Source organism: Cyanistes caeruleus, chromosome 3 (genome assembly GCF_971803275.1).
Source record: "Cyanistes caeruleus chromosome 3, bCyaCae1.hap1.1, whole genome shotgun sequence".
Classification (NCBI taxonomy): domain Eukaryota; kingdom Metazoa; phylum Chordata; class Aves; order Passeriformes; family Paridae; genus Cyanistes; species Cyanistes caeruleus.
This window is the reverse complement of record NC_141703.1, coordinates 67,978,504-67,996,430: the sequence shown is the minus strand read 5'-3', so window position 1 is coordinate 67,996,430 and position 17,927 is coordinate 67,978,504. Positions and strand designations below refer to the sequence as shown.

At 44.2% G+C, this 17,927-nt stretch overlaps 2 protein-coding genes across 4 annotated transcripts in view; one reads left to right on the top strand and one right to left on the bottom strand.

Moving 5' to 3' along the window:
- KATNAL1 (katanin catalytic subunit A1 like 1) overlaps positions 1-15,785 on the bottom strand; it is a 39,290-nt gene extending 23,505 nt beyond the window's left edge. The window contains exons 1-2 of one of the 3 annotated variants that reach the window (XM_086881658.1): positions 15,642-15,785; positions 6,738-6,913 (exon numbers count right to left, since the gene is read on the bottom strand). In XM_086881658.1, the coding sequence (XP_086737784.1) occupies positions 6,738-6,899 (162 nt within the window). In that variant the 5' untranslated portion in view covers positions 6,900-6,913; positions 15,642-15,785. Of the gene's footprint in view, positions 1-6,737; positions 6,914-9,206; positions 9,318-15,326; positions 15,476-15,641 lie in introns of those variants that run through there. The other 2 variants (XM_086881659.1, XM_086881660.1) reach the window with 2 other exon arrangements.
- LOC147654215 (uncharacterized) overlaps positions 15,488-17,927 on the top strand; it is a 75,295-nt gene continuing 72,855 nt past the window's right edge. Inside the window, exon 1 of the mRNA XM_086881664.1 lies at positions 15,488-15,656. The gene's annotated coding sequence lies outside the window, so the exon portion shown is untranslated. The remainder of the gene's footprint in view (positions 15,657-17,927) is intronic.

The window sequence follows — 17,927 nt, the reverse complement described above, 5'->3', positions numbered from 1 at the left end:
TCTGTGAGGAGCACAACATTAGAATGTGTCCAAAGGAGAACAGCTGAGATGGTGAAAGGGCAAGAGCAAGACTTATGAGGAGCAGCTGAGGTCACTTGGCCTGTTCAGCTTGGAGAAGGCTGAGGAGTGGCCTCACAGTTGGCTACACCTTCCTCAAGGTGGGCATTGGAGAGGTAGCTGCTGATCTCCTCTCCCTGGGGACCAAAAATAGAACACAAGAGATGGAACAAAGCTGCATCAGGGCAAGTTCAGACTGGACACAAGGTTCTTCACTGAGAGTGGTCAGTCACTGCAACAGGCTGGCCAGTAAAGTAGTCATGGAACCAAGTCTGCCAGAGTTCAAGGAGTGTCTAGACAATGCTCTTAGTCATGTGGCTTAATTTTAAGTAGGAGGAGGGAGTTGGACTCAATGATTTTTATGAGTTCCTTCCATGATTTTATTATATATGTGACTGTCATCGCAAGATACTAGTATGGAAGAGGGAAAGAGAAGGGTAAATCCCTAAGGCCCTGCACAGATCTTGAAACACTGCAATTGCTTTACAAGAAGCTTTATGAACACCTGTACAAAAAGAGCCTTAAGTACAGGAAGATCTTGATGATTTCACAGGGAAAAGCAGCTTTCTTGCTCATTCCAGATGGGGTAACTGTATCTTCCCAGACACAAGACATCCAGCTCAGGCAGGATTATTCCTGCCCTGTTTTGCTCTCTTTGCTTTCTCATCACACAATCAGTGGACACATTCCCCAATGTGACAGCTTCCAGCTGAGTTACAAATGTGATTGATTACTAACTTGGTTCCTTCAAACTGTCTTCACACACATCCCTCCTGTCCAAAAATAAATCCAGCCAAACAGCTGCTGTGAGGTACAAAGGAATGATACAGCATAAATCCTCCAGGGCACCACTCCACAAGAGACAGACACTTCCTATCCAGTGCTTCGAGAGTACTGACAGGATTCCTTATATCAGCCTTCCAACACATGCAGAGAAAATGGTGAAAAACAGCTTTCTAGCACTATCAGCCAGTGTGCTGTCATTCACCTCACTGGACCAGAAAGAGGATGGTATCTAAAAACTGAGGGAAAGTGACCACTTGATGCTTTGGAAGATGAAAACAGACTAACATCTGCCAGCCATCTCATAGCCAGACCTGAGCAGACCAAACTCTGAAATACACACTCTATTTCGTAGTCAATACCTGGCAAATTGACCAACAAGGAATCCTCAGCGTGTGGACCTCAAAGGAAAACCAGCCATAAACTCCTAGAGGCCTTAAAGAAACTGACTCGGATGAAACACGTGCAGAAAGACTTCCCTGCAGTTGAGAAACCCAGACATGGGCCAAAAAAGGCTGTGCCACAATCATGAATTTGACTGAGCACTGTCTTTAAGTGATCACTGTCACTCTCAAACAACCTAGGAAGGCTGCAAATGGAAAAATCACTGGTTTGGACTCACCCAGTCTCTTTGTTTCTCATCATACACACCCTTATGTGCCAGAACCCTCAGGAGGCCCTAGTTCAGGTTTTAGGGAGCCTGAAGAAATCTTCTAAGTTATTTATGTTTAAGCAGTTTCAAGAGATAGTGTGCCAAGTTAGCAGCTTACCACTGTCAAACAGAAAAAACTCCCTTCACTTCCCCCATACCACGCTGTGCCCCTGCTCTCCTGGATTCAATTCTGGCATCTCAATACAGTAAGACAGGTTGCTAAAGTGGCAAAAAAACTTGGCCTAGGAGGGTAAAAAGAAAATAAAGGACACTTCTGCTAGCTTAGCAAGCTGGACACGTACACCATCCAGTGATCAGATAAATCCCAGAAAAAAAAGAAATGACAGGGGCAGAGAGAGAGAGCAGCTGGCAGAGATGGAGGGAAGACAAGGTAGGGAAGAGCTTGGCTTCTCTAGGCATGGCAGGATGTTAGCTGGATTCAGCTACCACATGAAGCTGCCTGGTCCCCAGAGCCAGGCTCTGGTACAGCAGCCTCCTCTAACAGCCATATCACCTCCTCCACAGAAACAGCATCGTGGGCACTGGGTGATGTTGGAAGGCCCAATAAAAAGCCTTTCAGCCCACAGGATGGCCCCACAGCTTTGTTTTGACATGCCAATCCCAAGAATTTACAGTAACCAAGCAGAAAACACATCTTATCAGATGGGTATAAAACACAGTGAACAAGAATTGAGTTCACTTGTTCTTAGTGGCAGTTACAAAACCCATTTCAAGGAGTACCTCTGTATTTCATATTCATATATCTTTTCCATCACCAGTTTTTATTTGCTATGCTAGAGCTTGTACTTCTATACCCATTGCAGTAAGTGTGGATATTTGTACCTTGGTAAATACAAATAATGTGCAGGATTATTTTTTTTTTCTGAAGAAAAACTGATCAAGTTTATCTCTATGTGTTTTCCAAACATGAAATTACTACCTGCAATTAGTGTTAGTTATTCAACAAGCTCAATCTTTTAGAAAGTGAAAAATAAAAAGTCCCTGAACCATATCCAAAACAGATACCCTGCAACCCTGTCTGATCCCATGCAGTGAAGGTAAGGCTCCTATAATGACATCTATTCATGAGTTACCCAGAGAATGTTTCTTAATTAATCACAATGTAACCTACTAAATGTTAATGAAACAGGCATGAAGCAAAAAGCAACAAAAGCATAGATCAACTGAAATGTGTTTGAAATAATAAAAAGAAGAATTCACTCTTTATCCTTTAAGCAGGAATGCAGTGCACCTAATCACCTGCACCAGTGACCATAGGCAGTCAGGGTGCCTTGCTGGCTCAGGAAATCATTGAACTCCTGCCTGAGCTCCAATGGAGGTCCCTGTGCTCTCAGATTTTGTGCAGTGCAGAGCACATGGTTCTAACACACAGCAGGTTTTGCTTGACAGCCGCTGGCCTTGTCGTAAGCCAGTACTATCTCCCGGGGGCACACTCTGCTGTCATTCTGCAGCTGCTGAACTGCCACTGAAGCAGCTCATTCCTACAAGCCAGCTGTCTAGTAAAAACACTGCAACAGCCAAGAAGCTCTCTCAGAATAAACAGGGAGAATGTCAATACAAGTAAAGTTCAGAGTAGCGGTCATGAACCTAAACCTATCTTTAAGTTTTGGTAAGGATGAGTTGCTTCTGATTTTGAATCTTTCCAGTCCCAGCCTGCATTTACATGAATTAATATGCCTACCTGTCAGCCAAACCTCAAAGCACAACAAAGTAACTTTTTCTTTTTTAAATGAGCTCAGGAAGCCTAGGAGTGAAGATGCATATGGAGCTACACTCAGCCAACCCACTGCAAGCTGGGAACTCCCTGGATGTAAAACAAGGACAGGTCTTGAGAGTAGGTCACCCTGATATCCCCAAGACAAACCAGTCAAGAGATGATCAATGGCTGTGAATTTTCCATGAAGTCAGAGGAATTCTTATGCTGTCATGTCTCTGCTTTGGTGGGTCCTCAGCATGCATCTTTTTCCCTGTTTAAGTTCTGCAGGATGTGCCAGATCAGTAACAAAATCCCTCTTCCCTGTTTAGCACTGATTTTGACTTCCCAGAAGCAGTATTGCATCAACTGCAACTGAGTCAGTCAGTTGTTCCCAGTGGAGAAGATGTTAAAATGTTCATATTCCTCCTCATCTTAACCATCAGCTCCAAGCAAGAGGAATCTTCATAATCAAGATGTCCAGTTGCAAAGCTGAAGCTGTCTCTCTGTGACATGAAATACAGCCCAACAAGTACTTGCACAGAACATCATTCTGTTCAGACCAACCTGTAGAAATTTGAAAACAATGACATCTACGTGAAGAGAGGAAGATCAAGTGCACTTGGGAATCTGACCCAAAATCCCAACTACTTCTGGTTCACCTGGGCTTTGACATTGCTCAATAAACTACTGGGAAAACCCTCTGTCATACACAAGGCAACAAAACAGATCCACCAGGTATGAAGTACCTATTCAGGATGGAGCACACACTGTTGAGAAGAGACCAAACAGGAAGAACAATGTCAGAGATGTAAGTTGGTCAGCTGCACAGCAACAGCTGGAAGCATTCTTTGATATGTTCCTCAAATGAACATTTTTATTTTACAAGGCAACATGTCCACAAACACACAAGACTTAGTTCACTGCCTCTGAAGTACCAGTAGGACAAACGCCCTGTTAGTGAGCTGCACACAAACATACAGAAAGGAAAGGAAGGGAATGCTTCATACTGACACTCAGCATCCCAGGAATCCTTCAGAAGGTTCAAGATTGTGAATGTGTATGCAGACAGTACATCCCAGAGAAGAACTGGTTTAAGTAACAACCTTCTCCTCTGAGCACGTACCTATATGGACATTCAAGACTAAAAGCTGTACCTACACAGTGTTATTAATTGCTAAACTCCACCTCCAAAAGGGACCAGTGGTATTATACTCTCCAGATTCCTCAGATGATGGAGAAGCTGAAGACCTGAAGAACAGACTAGTTCCATACGCTTGAGGAGACAGAATTTTAGGTTAAAAAATCAACTTCATTAATCCCCTTAACCATGACCTAAGGGCTGCTTTGCTTCTCAAGCCACACTGGTGCAGGAATCTTTTGCTTCTGCACAGTACTGGTACCAAGTGGGTTGGACCTAAAATTTGCTAAACATACATAATGTGTATGCCATAACTCTTTAATGAGAAAGATCTAAAATTAATATCTAGATACTGCTTTAATACTATGAATGAATGTTACTTATAATCCAGCTTCTCAGTTAAATTTTCTTCAGAACAGGTTGTCAGTCAAGACAGCTTCTTGACTATGACTGACAGTTTGGATGTAGCTGCTGTTTGAGCTAGAAAGTAGCGTTAACATCCACATCATCAGACTCCCTCTTAGTCTGTCTCAAGGAGTGAGAAAGCACAACAATTATTTATAAAGAGTGGGTAAAGAAAGCAGGCCATCTCTACATATCTCACCAAAACAGGCAAGTTCTCGTCTGGATAAGCTAGTAGTTCAGGGCGGCATCATTTTTTTCCTATAAACAAATGAGAAGGCAAATAAGCCCTTCATTTTTTTTTTTTTTTCAGTCACACTTCTTACTTTTTGCTGTTTGTCTCCGAGCCTGGCACCAGCAACATCAAAGGAATATTCTGACAAAGCTCATCTGCCACTACTATGTTGGGAAGTTTCAGAATTAACATGAGTGCATAGCATGACAGACACTACCCCACCTGCTGCAGATATTATTTGGGACACATTTCTAAAGCATTTTTATGATATGGTCAGGGACCATTCTTCTCTTGCCTAAAAGGGATAATTTCTGAGAAGGTGCCAACTTCAGATCCTCTGCTAGAGAGCCAGCTGCCTTCCCCAGGAAATAAATCCTGGAAACTGTGTTAATGGTCCTTTTGTACTTGATGTTTTTCTCGAATGTGCAGCACATATACCATCTAGCACGGGCTTCTCTGAAGTAGTTCAAACAACACACAATAACACGAGACTTGAGTGACCTTCACAACACAAGTGCTGTTGAAAGTTTATTGGAAGAACCATTGTCATCAGAGGAATGTTAGATGTGAAGACAATGAAGCAGTTCAGCTGCAGGATGAGGAAATGCTCATTCTCTACCTTCACATCAGCTACAAGTTCGGCAGGAACCAAGGACATGTATTGGGCATAAAAACATTGTATCAGCATGGCCTGGAGTGGGAAAAGGCTTGAATATAAGAACTGGAATGTGAGTATCTCCTATACAACATCCCACTCACTACATTACCAGGAAAACTATCTCTTCTGGATGTACATGCACATGCTTTGCAGACAAGCTCTACATAAACAGACTTCTACAGTTCTATGATAAACACCTGCAAACAGCACTGTTACTACAAAGTGATTCTTAAGAGTGTTATATTTATCAGCAGACAAAATACTCTAATATAGAGTCAGAGGTTTCAAACACAAACCTATAAACAAATCATCTGCTGAAATAAAAAGGAAAATTTGCTTCTGTTTTTAAGCAATATCATTTAAACATATGATATTTAGAAAAACTCTTACTGAAATTATCTTTTCAGCTACCTACTGAAAAATTGTATCTTTTATGGGAACTGTATTATTCTTTCAAAACATAGTATTTAAGAAATATATTTTGTACCATGGAAAATGGGACCAAAAAATCTAAAGAATATTTAAATACTGAAAGTAATAACTAGATGTCCTTGAGAGTTCTTACATTTCATCTGCAGATTACTTCCATGTCTGAACAGTACTCTGTTTAGCAGAGAGATGGATGTGTGTAAGACTTGAGCTAAGAGTATGACTTGCAGTTTTAGAAACCTGATCCAAATTTGTACACGATAGACTTATAGTTAGCTACTGCTGAGACAGCCACTCTAGAGATGCTAACCCACTCACTCACAGTTTAGTTTACTGGACATTAGATGGCCAAAAGATACAAGGGGAAAAGAAAGACCTCAGTTTTTCAGAAGTGTGCAATCACAGACAGTATGTACACACAAACAGACCAGGAATTGGACAGACATCCTAAGTGAAAACAACAAAAAACTTGATTCAGTTAGAACAATAGAATTCCTTTTGAATGCACCACAAAAACTATTTTCCCATAATATCAACAAAATATTGTACAACAAATGTTGCCAACATCACTGAAATGTAAGTCCTTTACATCTTATAAGGTTTGGGGGGTATAGTGTGGTTTTCAAATTCAAGTAACAGAATATGGGTAATGTTATTTCACCGTACCTGTTGCCATTTGCCCTTAATTGCTGGATCTCTGATGGACTGGCAATGTCTGTGGATTTGCTGGATGACACCCTGGTAATATACCATAGAAGAGTCATAATTCCCAAGGAGTGCATATTCTCTTCCTTTTTTGGCATTATCACAAATCTCTGCTAAATTCATCTTCACTCAGAAATCTAAAAGAGAACATAATTACCAGAAAAATGAATTTTACGTGCTGTAGAATAATTCAGACAGTGGCACTTTAGTTTTGTTACTTCTCTCATAGCTGAATTGTCTTTCCAACACCATTCCCATCTAGTCCTGCTTTTCTACAACCATTTATGTCTGGAGTATCTCTTTACTAGCTTAAGATTTCAGATCATGAATTGTAAGTCTTTTATAGTGATAAAAAAACACAACTTCTTTGCTGCCTTTGGCCCCAATCCTATTAAATTAATGCAAGAAAATTAAATGCCCTGCCCACACTGAACCTAACAAACTAAACTTTAATTTGTAGATCACCACAATGTATTAGGAGCCATCAGCCATGAATCACAAATCACACGAGGCATTAAATTGCTTTTTATACTGTTGTATTACATACATGCCTAAATGTGCCAACCAGCATCAGGGATGTGTGCACTTCACACTTTCAAGAGCCCTCACCCTAATGAGATTATGATATGGTTGAATGGCTGCTCTACTATAGACGAACTTGAGAGTCTCATTCTGTTTAAATATTCTTTCAAAGCACTCAAACATTCAGATGCTGACTTGCATTTTTTCATTAAATTTAACATGTCACTTTGGGATTTATGGCAGAGATAGCAATCTAAATTTAACATTCCTTAGAGTAGTGATTCCCAAAGTACAACCTTCCCCTAGTCCTCAAATTGCAGCATGACTTTAAGGCAAACCCATAGTCCAGCTTTTCCCAGTAACCATTCAAGAAAGCAATAACCCAGACAATCAGAATTAAGCTGTGTTGTACAGCTAGGTTTGTGTCTAAGGTTCAAGATTGAAGCAGTGCCTGCCCTTTTATCTGAATCTCATGTGACCCAAAGTATAGGTCCTCACCACACAAAACCAACATCAGTTCCTTATCCTTTTACTCCAATTCAGTATGTGTGGGGTCCCTGACATCCACCCAGATATAAACCTCTGGAAATGAAAATTTAAAAATTGCAATTCCTAGCTATGCAATGAAGAGTTGCATAGAGCAAGAGGGAGGAGGTCAGCTCTGGAGGGTGGTCCACTCGTTGCATCAAGGGTTTGGCAAGACCAAGGAGGTGAAGAAGAAACCAGGAGGGAGGGGTAGAAACACAGTTCAGGTTACACAGCTGAGAACAGCCCGTGCTACAGGAGCACATACAGAAGGAACAGGTGGTAGCAGACAGAAGCCAGAACAGGGAGAAGCAACCTATTACATCCTAGTGGGTTATAAAAATATTAGTAGGTTTTATAAACAGACAAGACAAGAGCAAGATAGCATTAAAGGAGGATGTGTCTTATGCCTCTGTATTCCCTTGTGCTTAGCAAAATTCAAACCCTCAATAATTTAAACAGACATCCACATGGCATTCATTCTGCCCCTCCCAAAGGTGCCACGCTGACAGTCCCAACTGCTGCCTACAGCTGCACACCAGGTCTGCTCCACCACCTCATCACTCCTGCTCCCTGCAACAAAGCCATAGAAACCTGCCACCATCACTTAAACCCACAGGTCACACAGCTTGCATGTGGCTGATGACTTTGATAGCAAGAACATGCTGCTACCCTGCAGCTGACACTCCACCAAGCACAGCAGGACATACAGGGGTTTTACTTGTCCTCATGCTGTGCTGCACATTTCAGCTTGCATAGCATTCCCGCTGGCTGTTGTAAACTACTGGGCAGGAGAAAATCTATGGTGGAAAGGGTGACAACGCTAATTTTGTTTCCTGACATAGGCAGGATACATTTTTGTTACTGAGAGCTAGACTGGTAGCAACTAAAACCATTTAATTTTTTGAATACAGAAGATCGTAGCTAATAGGGAAAAAAAAGTGATGTCACTCATAGTGCACTGGAAATAGACAAAATTATAGGAACTGAAGATAGGTAATGACCCATTCAGATCTCATGAGTCAACTTATAAATTAACAGAACACCATCTGAGGCAGAATCCATTGACCTGTCTTCAAACATATCCAAGTTAGGATCTGCTTCACAACCAGACTGTCACCGTTAAGAAAAACATTCCTCAAATCTCTGGAGGTTTTCCCCATATGTAGTGAGAGAGAGCAAGTAAATAAAACATTTTTAAGGAGCTGCTGAATTCAGTTCCTAGAAATACATTAAAGAGAACACGTACTTGCTTTACAACCTCTCGTGCCTCCTTATTACAGTTAATTCCCACCCTCTGGGCATATTTAACTCCCTTTGGCCTTAAGAGGGCTGATACTCACATCCAACCCCCCCTTACTTCCAGAAGAGTCCCCTGCTCACCAAAGGAGACAACCTCCTCATTTCTGTCTGTGGTGGAAGCTGGGTCAATCCACAGGTAGGAGGCAAGACACAGGAGCCATGCAAACATGTGCCCCCTTCAGGACAGCAGCTAGACAAGGGAGCGGAGAAGCAGGACACAGAAAAAATGTACGTGGTTTTAAAATCGCAGGAGCAAACCAAACAAGACTCTTCCACTTCCTCTAGCTACTGAGAGTTTGGGGGCTTCTAGCCTTATGCTGGTGATGCCAAAGCTTATGCATGAGCTTGATGCCTGGTGTGTCATGCTGGAGAGCTTTTAAAACATTGACGGCACTGAAACTTGGAGCATGGAGGGAGGCTGGTGGATGTACACCTATGTACCTACTGGGCGGCCAATAGCTCCAGAGTTGAGCTGACAAAAGCCCCTGGATCTTTCCTGTGGATTCAGGCACTTCAGTTTTTCCTTATCACGTACACTAGACACCAAAGCAGGTCATATAGCTTGAAAAGATTAATATAATGTCACCCATTTACCTGAGCCATATTTGAAACAGCAGCTGTAGGCCTAAATCTGTGCTTTCCTGGAATAGCAGGCAGTTCTCTGAGATTCTACTGCTATTTAAAACTAATGCTAAAAATGGTTTAAATAAACTATGCCTCCTATGCACACCAGTGAAGGTAATATTAGTTCAGAATTACCAAACCAAATCCAAACAAGCCCAAAACCAAGAAAAAAATATTTTTAGGAAGCAATTATTTCCTGTGTTGTTTTCTGGACATCCCATTCTTCAATGTCAGGGATGGGGAGGGAGGGAGAAGCAATTAGAACTAGGTGAGGACCTTCTCATGTTATGTACTCACTGTTCTATATTGTATTATAGAGTTCATACAACATCAGGGAAGTCCAAGGAACCAGAAATACAAAAATCATAAATAGAGCATTTTGTTGTTTGTTATCTGCAGCTTTGTTTAGATACTTAATTTTCCTACCATAACACAGCCACATCTTTCAAGTAAATGTACAGCCAGGGACAACTGTTGTCAAGTACATTTAGAACAACTTACACACTACTTGTGACACCAGCTTTTCATTCTATCATTGTGTGGTTCTCTCCTGCACTAGACCGTAACAGTTCCACTGCACGTCAAGATATCCTTGGAGATTCCTTAGTTCACGGATCATTGACAAGAAGAGACATTACAGACATTCATGTAGGCATAGCTGCCACACATGGGGTCTTAAACCCACTTGTTAAAAACCCTGCAGCAGCCAGGCTAAAAGGTCACAGGGGATATTAATCTCTATTCTTTGGAGCATAAGCTGAGCTGATCCCTATCTGGGGGTCAGAAAAGAATTTTTCTCCCAGAACTAAAGCAATGCACAATTGAGCAGGAGCCAAAAGACAGTCTCTACTTTAACATTAAAGCATTATACACACAAAACACATCCATGGGCAGATACAGTGACTGTGTGAACAGCAGGCAAAGGGGGACAGCTTGCTTAGCACACTATTCCAAACTTCCGTGCAATACCAGTGGGAATGGATACAGGATCGGATATATTGAGGATTCATGTCTCTCAGCATTACCTCACCACAGCATTACCAGAGGCAGCAAGTGCCCTCCCCTGTAGAGGGGTTCTGGAGCAGGGTTTTTCCTCTTGCTTGATCCAGAACATTCACTCTGCAAGTGCCAAAATGGAAGGCATCTGCTATCTTTACATGTCTCTCTTATGCAAGTGTTTTGACATTTTGACAGTGACACCACTGCATCCCATTTTCTCCATAAGCACTTGACTCTTGCACAGGATGGAGGACTCTCATTAAATGAGCTGTTAGACACTTTTGCTTTATTCTCATTGTTTCAATAGTCACATCAAGCCTTATTTAATACCTATCAATCAAACTTTTCTGCAAATCAGATGTTAATTCCTCACTGAGAGGGCTATACCATACCAGGGTTTTTCTGGACATGTGTCTTTCTCTGACCAAAATTTTACCCAGGCAAAACAAAAACATTCCACAGCTCCCTGAGATTGCTGGACATATGCTCTCACATCATGGCAGCCCTGAGGTACTGCTGACTGGACAGATGAACATCTGGAAAGGCCTGGACATACGCTGATGAAGATTGGCTACTAATCCTGTTTCTCATTTTCTGTAAGTCAGCCATGCATGGTGTCGGGCATCCCGAAAAGCAATGTAAGAGTTACAACTAATGTCACAAGACAGAGAGTCACGCTGTTAGGCACCATCTTCTGAACACAGTGCTGATGACTGAGGTATGACTGTACATTTTCCACTTCTACAAGGCACAGCCAGGATGACTCTTTGCCACTGCACAATCCCAGAACAGATCAATTGCCACAGAAAGCAAAGCAAGGAAGAGAATTTCAGTGTTAAGAGGTTTTGATTTTTGGATTTATACACTTTTCATGTGCACCCATTTCCATTATCAGAGTCTAAGTCATAAACTGAAGTTGTTTTTCCCTCAAATTCCTCTTACTGCTTGGAAGCTTTTCGTTACAGTTAATTGAAACCTGCCCTTCTTAGGTTAAGGCCATATTGGTTTTGTAAGCCAGCTTTGACCAGTTCCAAACAGCTCTCTCTCCCTCAATTACATCTTCACTTAAAATAGCACAATGATCCGATTTTCAGTCTTCAACTTAAAACTTGATAAAGTAGAGATGTGTAACAATATGACAATGCTTTACCTGAGAAAGCATAAACAGCAACACTAACTGGAACATTGTCAGAGGAACAAAGAAAGTGTTTTTCTCCGCATGACATGTGACTTCTACTAGAAGCTTACAGAATTGTATTCCAGACTGAAATATAGACTATATTTTTTTATGCAATTGATAAATTTTATTTGATTTTTTAAGAAAAAGATTTTAAAAAATGCAATAATTAAAAGAAATTAAATAAGTCTTTCCTGCTTTATTATAAAGATTATCTCTTTTGTTTTGGTGTTGGGTGCACAACAACTGATCTTCATTTCCAATAATTAACTGTCCCTGTTCAGAAGCAATTGCTGATGCTGCAGACATTACGTTTGCATGACAAAAACAACATTTTAACTGATCATTGTCAGATAAAATACAAACAAACAAAAGGCTTGCCAAGTACCATAGCTAAATCCATCTTTTCCCTGTTAACATGGCTTTGTTTGAACATGCAGCTGTGGTCCCACGGACTGGTGTGAAAACTAACAATCATGACCTCACAGGATCACAACTCCTGTTAAAAACATATCCATAAGTAAGGACATGGCTCAGTTCAAGCAGATTTGAATTTAAACTACATGCAAATGAATTAAAGATGAGAAATGTGTTATGCCAGTGCTGTTTTTTACTTTTGCACTGTGCACTAGCAGTGACAAGGCTGGCTACAATGGCAGCAGCAGCATTAGGGCTGCAGCAGATTATGTTATTTTTCAAAGCAGTACAGACACCAGATAAAACACACACACACACACTGTAGTCCAGGAAACCCAGCACCAAGGGATCTTTTAATTCAGACAACTGCTTTCTGCTAACTGGTTTTTGGCCTCTTTGCACTGAAACTCTGTTTTGCAATAGCAGACATGGAGTTAATGGGGAAATGTGTATGGAAGTGGGAAGGAAAAGAAGCATGCATGCAGGCCTCAAACTATTTTTGTGTGCATTCTTAACTTGAAACAGAGAGTTACTTTGAGTGCAAGTGGAAAAAAAAAGAATCTTCAAATGAAGTAAAGACATTCACCACAAGCTAAAAATAAACACATAAGAAAACACTAAATAGGTGGTCAGAGTTTTAATTAAAGATTAATTTAGAGATTTAAATTACAGATTTCATTAGTTTGGTGAACCAAACAGAAAGCATCCTGAAGAATGAAATAACCATTTGCAGAGCCTTTGAAGTACAGTTCTCTGAAGAAGTAGAAAGGAGAATCAGAGACGGATGTGCTAATACTGAGCGTGAACAACATCCTTCTCCAAGCACCTCATACACCACTTTCAGCCACATCCATATGGTCACAGCACCATTATTTGGGGTAATGAGGTGTTCATTAGCAAGGCTGGATATCAAAAAGAGTTAAAACAAATGCTGTGGGGCACTCTGGGGAGTGTAACTCCATACACACACGGGTCAAGCAGTGACAGGCTTGCCAGCTTCTGTTCCATCTTAGTCCTGCTGGACTCAGGCTGGCTCCACACATCTCTCTCCTCTCCAGCACAGCCTCCAGGGCTTCTGGCATTAGTATCAAACCCAGGTCCATGTTCAGGTGGGATCAGCCTGAGGTGGATCAGTCAACCCCTCCTCTGACGGGATGCAGGGCCCAGATATCTGAAGGATTCTGCAGAGCCTGTCGGCAGCTCAACAAAGTGGAACTCGGCCCAAGTCAATAATCCTTCTGGTCCTTTGTGGAGCCACTTGCTTCTCTGCTTATCACGTGTCTAAGCACTTCTGGTGGAGCAAACATGCCACCAAAGGCTCCCAAGATGGGTCTGCACAGAGCCAGCTTGGGTTCACAGCATTTCTTACATCAGGCTCTGTGCCAAGAAAAGCAGTGAAACCGCTCCAACACCTGGCCCTGGATACAGCACATCCATGTTCCCCCTGCCCTGCAGCCCATGAGCCCTACCAGACCACAGCCAGCTCCACAAAGACTCAGTGCTGCTGCTGCTCCATTCCTAGCTCAGCCAATCTGCATCCCAGATAAGCCTTCCATGAATAATTGCAGGTTTAATACACTCACACAGGTGTTTATAACCCTGACTCATACTGTCAGAATTTTGGGCTGAATACTTTTCCACCTTTTGAACCCCACTCTGAATTTGAAAGAATTGGCTCTTTAGGACTAAGAATACATGTTACTTAAATAGAATAGCATATGTGTTTTTAAATATACCTTTATATGCATATTGCTGTTAGTGCACTACAGATTTCTCAGCTCATCCCCAGAAGAATCAGTTGGTTTTTTTTTTTTTAATTACCAGAAAACCAGATAAAGGACTATAATTGTTTTCTTGTATTCCATTTACTTTTCTCTCTTTTGATTTGGATTAGGTCAGGGCAGGATCTATTTCTCCCCATTACCTACTCAAAAGCCCAAATCTCCATGAGCCAAGCATTCTGGAAGCACACTGCAGCTGCAATGTTCACTTCTGCAGTGTGGCAAGTACCAGGAGCTGCAAGGAGGTGAAGCCTATCTAGGATATAGCTGACATAGGGGTGGGGGGAAAAGGAAGAAAAAAAAACCTGCTCGACAATCTGCAATTGCAATTAAGCATTCATTGGAAAGAAACTCATCTCTGTGAAATGTGAAACTGTAGTAGGAATAGACATTCAATATTCATATAAAAGGGAGTACTAATGCACTGATGCTTTTAAGATACAGATTTTCAGGAAGAAAAAATGACACTCCCTTATATACCAATCATAAACACGTGTATTTTAAGTATGATATGTACAGAAACTGTAATTTCATTCCCCCTCATGGCTGTTAGAGAATACAAGATAAAGAATAACACTAGAACTGTCAGGAGAGGAAATGGAGAGACAAAAGGGACAAATGCCAATACTGACATCATGACAGAAATTTTTTGGGAAAAAATGGAAATGTAGCAGAATAATTTTTTAAAAAGTAACACTGTGTCCAGACCACCTAGTGCAACAAGCTCAACAGAGCCTAAGCGTGGTAGGAGACGTGAAACTGGAAACCATAGGTGCAAACTGGTAGGGGACACTTTCCAGGGCTCCTTCTGACCATTGCCTCCTTAGTACCCATTCCCAGCCTCCGGTCAGCTCTGCCTTCTGCACAGCTCTCTCAGTCCATCTGAACCACCACTCCTCCAGCACATCTCTCCCCTTCCATCCATCTACCTATGTTCCCATGTGCCCCTTTCCTTGTATTCTTTCTCTCCCCCACCGGCATCCAGATGCCCCCTAACCCATCCTCCCCGCACTGCAGGCACCCACCCCCCTTTCACTCCCCTGCCCTGCGCCTCCCCTCTGCAGCCGCACCGCCCCTGCGCCCACCCGCCCCCCCAGCCGGCCCTGCCGCACCGCCCCTCCCTGCAGCCCCTCCCGCCCCGGCAGCGGCACAGGGGCTTCTCTGCCTCGCTGCTCCGGAGGGAAGAGCCGCCTCGGTGCTCACGTTCAGAGGGAGCCTCCCGTCCCCTCAGGGGTCCCTTTCGCAGCACCCATCTCCCCCCTCCGCCCAGAGTGCTGGGGGCTGTAGTTCCCTTCCGCCGCCTCTCCCGGCAGCCCCCAGTGCCCGGCGGGGGGGCGCGGACTACACTTCCCGGCAGGCTCCGCGAGAGATGGGGGGCGCCCCCGCCCTGCTCCAGCCTCTATCGCCGGTTTCCCCCCCATCCCCGCCGCCTCTGTCAGCGTGGCGGGGTCTGAGCCGCCGCCTGCCGCGGGCAGCAGCGCCGTGAGGGGCTGCCCCGTTCCCGGGCCCTGCCGTTACCTGGGAGAGCCGGGGGTGCGTGTCCGCGGGCGGGAGCGGCGCGGGGAGGGGGCGCAGCGCTGCTGCTCTGTCAGACCGGGGCCGGGGGGGGGAGAGGCGCGGGGGGGCGGGCGGGGAAGGGGGTGCGCGCGCGCGGCGACGGGCGGTTGCCATGGCGGCGGCGGCGGGCCCGGAGAGGGGATGGCACCGCCGCTCCGGCCTCCGGAGCGCCTCCGCCTCGTCCTGGCGGCGGGGGAAAGGGATTTTCCTAAAGGAAAACCCCGCGGCACCTCCGGCGATGGCCGCGGGCGCGGCCGCCCGGCCCGCGTTTGGCAGCCCTCGGCGGGGCTCCGCGGCGAGCATCCCGGGCGGAGGCGGGCGGAGAGCGTCCTGCTCGCTGCGGGAGCTGGAGCGGCGCGGGGCCCGGCCGGGCAGGAGGCAGCGGGTGCCGGAGCCAAGCGCCCGGGCTGGCTGCTGAGCGCCGACCGCGTTCTGCGCTGTGCCGCGCCAGGGCTCGGGTCGGGGAGGCTGAAAACACAGCCACAGGACGCGTCAGGCTGGAAGGGAGCACCGGGGGCCATCTGGTCCAAAATCCCTGCTCAAGCAGGGCCATCCCAGAGCACACGGCACAGGATTGCGTCCAAGACAGTTCTTGAATATCTCCAGTGAGGGAGGCTCCACAACCTCTCTGGGCAATCTGTCCCATTGCATAGTAAATCTGTCATTGCCTAGTAAAGAAGTCCTTCCTCATGTTCAGCTGGAACTTCCTGTGCATCACTTTCTGCCCTTGCGTCGTGTCCTTGTAGTTGGAACCACCGAGAAGAGCTCTGAATACATATCATAGCTCATTCACAGTCTGAATGCAAACCTCATGTGCCTCCACCTCATCTGTGGGAGTGTCTAGGAAATGCAGAGCATACGTTTGTCCTGCGTGGGCACGCAGAAGGGCACTGGACCATCTTTGCTTTAGCAGTTTAATATGCTTTTATAGTACTGTAAAGGAACAGATTTAGGGATTTGCCCTGTTCCTGGACTAAAGTGGTATTTGGCGATCAGAGGCAGCTTCACAGGGTGGTACCACCCAGCTTGTGTCATCTCCTGAGGGTGAATGTTGCCTAGCGTTTCTGAAACGTGCAGCTCACAGTTAATACTAGCAGCCTGGTCCTGCAAGGGGAGCCATGCAGTTAGAAACCTTTCTAAGGATGTAATTTCACAGTTAATGCAAGACAGCCTGTGTCTTTATTGCCACCAAAAGGGGCAGTCCTACATTCCTTTCTGATCACGGCTATGCCTTCCTGTTTGTTATTTACACTGCAGTAACAGTGATGGTGCCATCTGGCAAGGCAAGCCTTGGATCTGATCTGGTGGAGTGCCAGTTTTGCTCCTCAAAAAAATTAACTGAGTTCAGCTGGACAAAGTTCTCGATTTAGCTGAGTCTGTAGAGCTGCTGCAGGCACCAGGAAGGCAGAGGAGATGCGGAGGCAGGAGCAGCCCATCGAAATCCCCAGTGGATCTGAGCTGTGTTTCTGTGTGCAGCTGCAGAACTGCAGTGAGCCCTTACTGCTGAAACTGCCTTGTGACAGCCCTGAGAGTGTCTCGTTGATGATGATCTTGTGATCACATCTGATAGTAGTACATTATTTCACTGGAAAATTTCTGCTGTAGCTACTTTAAGGCAGCAGCATGAGGTTGCATCTCACAATAAGGTTCTCAGAAATGCTAACTGACACGAGTGAAAGAGCAGGGATTGAAACTAAAAGCTCAGTATGCCTCTTAAACAATACAGCATGCGTGAATGTGTCACTCATATATTTACAGATCTTGCTTCCCTCAAAATCATGTGGAGATTCTTATGTCTTTTTGAGAATTTTGGAACCGGGGCCAAAATCGTGATGAATTCATAACAGCTGCAACTCTGGCTTCCCCCTTCTCCAGATTTCTTCAAACTTGCCTGCCCGTGACATCAATTCCTGCTGGTTTTTCACATACGCAAAAGCATAGATGCTGTGCAGACCTTACAGAGTTCAGCATTTCTAGGGGAGGGCAGATGATAAGCAGCCTCATCCCAGCACTTCCATAATATCCCTTCCCATGAGACTATGTATCTCTTACCACATTAGACAACACATTAAGTGCTTTGTCTGAGGATTTTATCCCCCAGCTAGGAAATCGTGACCCAGAGAAGGTTGGTTATTTGGGCATAATCTCTATTTGTCTGGTTGGGGTTTTTTAATCCCCATCCCTTTTTCTAGTAACAATTGAGTCGAGCAGGGCTGCTTCCTAGTGGCAGAGAGTCCCCATGCTACA